The 4,474-nt window shown below is 42.0% G+C and overlaps 1 protein-coding gene across 1 annotated transcript; it reads right to left on the reverse strand.

Moving 5' to 3' along the window:
* Positions 1–1,096: 1,096 nt before the first annotated feature.
* On the reverse strand, positions 1,097–2,869 carry LOC139654621 (rab11 family-interacting protein 4A-like). Its single transcript, XM_071531738.1, has 3 exons — positions 2,739–2,869; positions 2,468–2,635; positions 1,097–1,235 (listed from the first exon to the last, which is right to left on the reverse strand). Exons 1-3 carry the CDS (start codon positions 2,867–2,869, stop codon positions 1,097–1,099), a joined length of 438 nt encoding a protein of 145 aa, XP_071387839.1.
* Between the last annotated feature and the right edge of the window lie 1,605 nt (positions 2,870–4,474).

Genomic DNA, 4,474 nt, shown 5'->3' on the forward strand with positions numbered 1-4,474 from the left:
TGCTCTGTGGAGGGTTATACACGATTGGAGTGAGTGAAACTATGCTGACTTTAAAAACTCCACTTGTTAACACCAAAGTGCTGTGGTAGCACAGCGATGTTGGAACTAAGAGAATTGCTGAACACCGTACCAGTACCTGTACCGTGCGAATGGAAAACCAAAGCTGTCTGTCACTGAGTACTTTAAAACGAAAAATTAGGACAGGGGAGAGGGGGGTGGGGGTGGGGGGGGAAGAGAGGAGACGGAGACACCGAGGGGTGCCGGTGATGCTGAGGGAAGAGGAACAGCAAGAGGAGACGGTGATGAAAACATTTAGATTTAAATGAAAACAAACGGCGAGTCACTGTCAATCAATTACATCAATGTAAAAGGGCATCTAGTCATAAACGAGTGTGGTCATTAATACTGCGTGGCGGAGGAGAAAGGAGGATGGTGCAGTGATGAATATATGAATGAAAATGTGCAAAAAGTCTGGATGTGTTCTCCAGGATGTAAAACAGCAGCAGTAGCAGCAGAATTTACCGAGACAGAAAGACAGTATGAGATTTGTGCAGGATGAAAAAGGTGGACAGTTAAAAAAAAATCAATAAATTGTATGAATGTCAATACATATGTAATGTACAACAATGAGAGGGATGTGAGAGTATGAAAAAAGAAGCATATACTGTATACAAGATGTGCTAAATGTGCTGGTATTCAGCTTAGTGGTCTTTGTTACTGGAATCTAGTTACTATTGCGACACACACACACACACACACCACAAAACTTATAACCACCCCCCCTTGCCAGATTGGGATGCAGTTGCTATAGCAACCGCTCAGACTCATCCTGTGATGTGGGTGCAGCGTCTGGTACCAAGAGAAAAGAAGAGGGGGGATTTGGGTGATTTGCCCGTGTGTGTGTGTGTGTGTGTGTGTGTGTGTGTGTGTGTGTGTATGTGCCAGAGAGCTAATCTGAGTATTGTTATGGCAGGGCGATGCTGAGGCAGCTAGAGTGTATCTGCACTTCTCTAGTCATCTACCCACTCTATGTTTCCTCCCATTCGCTCCTCTATGTGTGTGTGTGTGTGTGTGTGTGTGTGTGTGTGTGTGCGCCCTACCTGTTGGCCTTGAGGTTTCGGAGTCGAGCCTCCAGGTCATTCAGCAGGTTGACTTTCTTGCAGCACTGAGAGCAGTAGACATCCAGCAGCTCGCTGTTATACAGCTGACGCATCTTCTGAGGAGTCTGCCCCGCACTGCAATCATAAAGCACATAACCATATCTCAATATAGAACAATGATGGACATATCAATATATATACGCAATATATAATGATGCTAACAATATCATAAGTAAGGGATAATGTACCGCGAGCTGGTGCCCTGACAGGATGAATGAAGTACCAGATGTGAAGCGGAGGCTCCCTGTGCATTATCCTGATACTTACCATGACATGAATTACATGAAATATTGATTTAACATTATTATATTACAAGCTAAAGCAATTTACAAGCCAAGAAACCATAGAACCATAGAAATGTCTGTAGCTCGCCTCCATGGTGACACTGTAGCAGAAGTGTAACCACAGAAATGTATTTATTTATTGGCTTATTTAGTGGGGGCAATACACATTCATCAACATTACTGTAAATGTGCCAGTGTTCAACAGTTCAACAAATATGAAGAAATGCATTTGCAGAGCATACTGTAACATATGATATAGGTTTTTAAAAGAAATGTGCTTATCATCAATTTACAAAACAGAATTGTGTGTCACGATATGCCAAAATCACCCTATCATCACCATATGATTCCACTGAAAGACTATAAACCATAATATTGAATTGAACCCATTTCAGTGGCCCTGTACTGTATATGCAGTGGTGGAAGAAGTACTCAGATCTTTTACTTAAGTAAAAGTAGAAATACCACAGTATAAAAATACTCTGTTACAAGTAAAAGTCCTGCATTCAAAATGTTACTTAATTAAAAGTACAAGAGTATTAGCATCAAAATGTACTTAAAGCAACAAAAGTAAAAGTACTCATTATGCAGAATGGCCCATTTCAGAATAATACAGTATATATTATATTATTGAATTAGAATTATTGATGCATTAATGTGTCACTTTAATGTTGCAGCTACTTTATATACTGCTGGGTAGTTTACAGTAATCTATAATAATACATCACGATTTATTAGTTGATTATATTTTGTATTAATAATCTGAATCTGCAAAGTAACTAGTAACTTAAGTTATCAAATAAAGGTAGGGGAGTAAAAAGTACAATATTTCCCTCTGAAATGTAGTGGAGTAGAAGTATAAAGTAGCATCAAATGGTAATACTCAAGTACAATTTTGAGGTACTAAGTACAGTAATTGAGTAAATGTATTTAGCTACTTTCCACCTCTGCGTATATGTGTGTGTGTGTGTGTGTGTGTGTGTGTGTGTATCCGACCCCCCCCTCCCCCCACCCCCCACCAACCTGGAGGGCAGGGAGGATCCCAGGTCGGAGAAGCCATTGGTGCGGGTGTCGTCGTCGGGGCAGGGGCTGCTGGGAGTGAAGTCCACGTCCTCGCCCTCGCCGTAGTCCTCGAACTGCTCCTCCCCCGCGATGACGGACGCGGACACCGAGCCAATCGGCTGGCCGGGCCTATACGGCAGCCACGGGGAAGTAGAAAAGAAGGGTCATCGAATTTAGAGTCGGTATTTCGACTCTAATTGGGGTTTTTTTTTTTTTTCTGGTTGTGACTGACCTGTCTCGCCGTCCCGGGCCCAAGTGGTCGGAGCTGTTGGCGTTCTCGGCGCTGCTGTCCATGGCGCACTCCCCGTCGGCGCCGCAACCCTCGCCGTACACGCCGCACTCTGGGTAGGACCGCGTGCACATGATGATGGGGGGGGCCAGCCGGGCCTCACCGTTCTACACACACACAAAAAAAAAAACCCCACATCAGCTTGTTAGGAAATTTGCACATATACTGCCTCAATGGACAGACAAACATGAATGAAAATGTCACCCTATGTGTTTCAATGCTATTTTGTGTATTGGATCAGGTATGTTCAATAAAGAGATAGGGTTGCTCTGTGCAGGCCGGTCAAGTTCTTCCACATCAACTACTAAATTAAACGCCAACTATTTTGATAATTGATTAATCGTTCTCAAACAAGACATTTGAGGACGTCATCTTGGGCTTTGGGAAACACTGATCCACATTTTTCACCATTTTCTGACATTTTATAGACCAAACAACTAATGGATTAATCAAGAAAATAATCAACAGATTAATCGACAATGAAAATAATCGTTAGTTACAGCCCTGCTTGATTTGATATACCCATCAGCGATGGGTGTGGCAGAAATAGCCAAATCTACTAATTCGAAGGGGTGTCCACATACTTTTGGCCATGTAGTGTACTGTCTAACTGGCATTAAAAAGGTCTTAAACATATATGTTGAATTTTGACAATACATTGTTTCTTATTTTACTTCTTCTTTTCTGTATCCCCCCTCCCCTCACATAATGTTTACTTGTTTGTCTTTTGTCAGTCTTAAAAAAGAGATGATATCTGTACTGTCACAATTTGCATATTTACAAATGTTTCTGCATCTCAATAAAAAATGTTCAAACTAAAAAAAAAAAAAAAAGTGCACCTTTAGTATTTGAACTGAAAATGGCCTCCTGGGTATATTTATTAGAGGTAGAGTGGGACTCTACCCTGAAGGGCGTACAGAGTAAGTATATGGGTGTAGCATGCCCTAGATCTGTGTGTATGTGTGTGTGGGTGCGTTTATTAATAATGCATGTGCCTGTCTGGCCTCACCCGACCGTGGTACCATGGGAAGGTGCACGCCCTGTCACACACACACACACACACTTTTCATGTACAAAGACAAAAACAGGAGCTCTCTTCCCCTCTGCCCACTCACTTAGCACTTCAAAGTGTGTGTGCGTGTGTGTGTGTGTGTGTGTGTGTGTGTGTAACATTCCAACAGAGGTGGTATGGTCTCTTAGGGACAGCCACGTAGCTTTCATTCACTGTCATCAATTATACACATGTTTTTGTCTGAGATGAAAGGGTGTGTGAGAGAGAGAGAGAGAGTGAGAGAGAGAAATGGAAACAGAAAACAATGGAGGAGAGTTGAAGGGTAAATACAAAGGTATACAGGTGTGCTCCCTAAGATAATGAGGCAATTAACATCCCATCATGCTATGGGTCATGTAGAAAAGTAGGCTGATTGTTGGGGAATGTTGGACAGGAGCTTTGGATTTCTCTCCAAACACACAAAATACAAATTGTTAGCATCACTAGCCTTTAACTTTAGTATTGGTAATATGCTAATATTATGTTTCATATGTTTAGTGGTGCTTCTTTGACAGTCAAAATGTTTATGCTAGCTGTGTCTGCTTGCTCACACCAGTGATTCTCAACCTTTTTCATATCAAGGACCCCTAATTTAGTACACATTAGAGCCACGGACCCCCAGTTGTTT

This window comes from Centroberyx affinis, unplaced genomic scaffold, assembly GCF_046629955.1.
Source record: "Centroberyx affinis isolate AG114_WGS23_722 - 3 ecotype Tasmania unplaced genomic scaffold, CSIRO-AGI_Caff_v1 ptg002122l_1, whole genome shotgun sequence".
NCBI lineage: Eukaryota > Metazoa > Chordata > Actinopteri > Beryciformes > Berycidae > Centroberyx > Centroberyx affinis.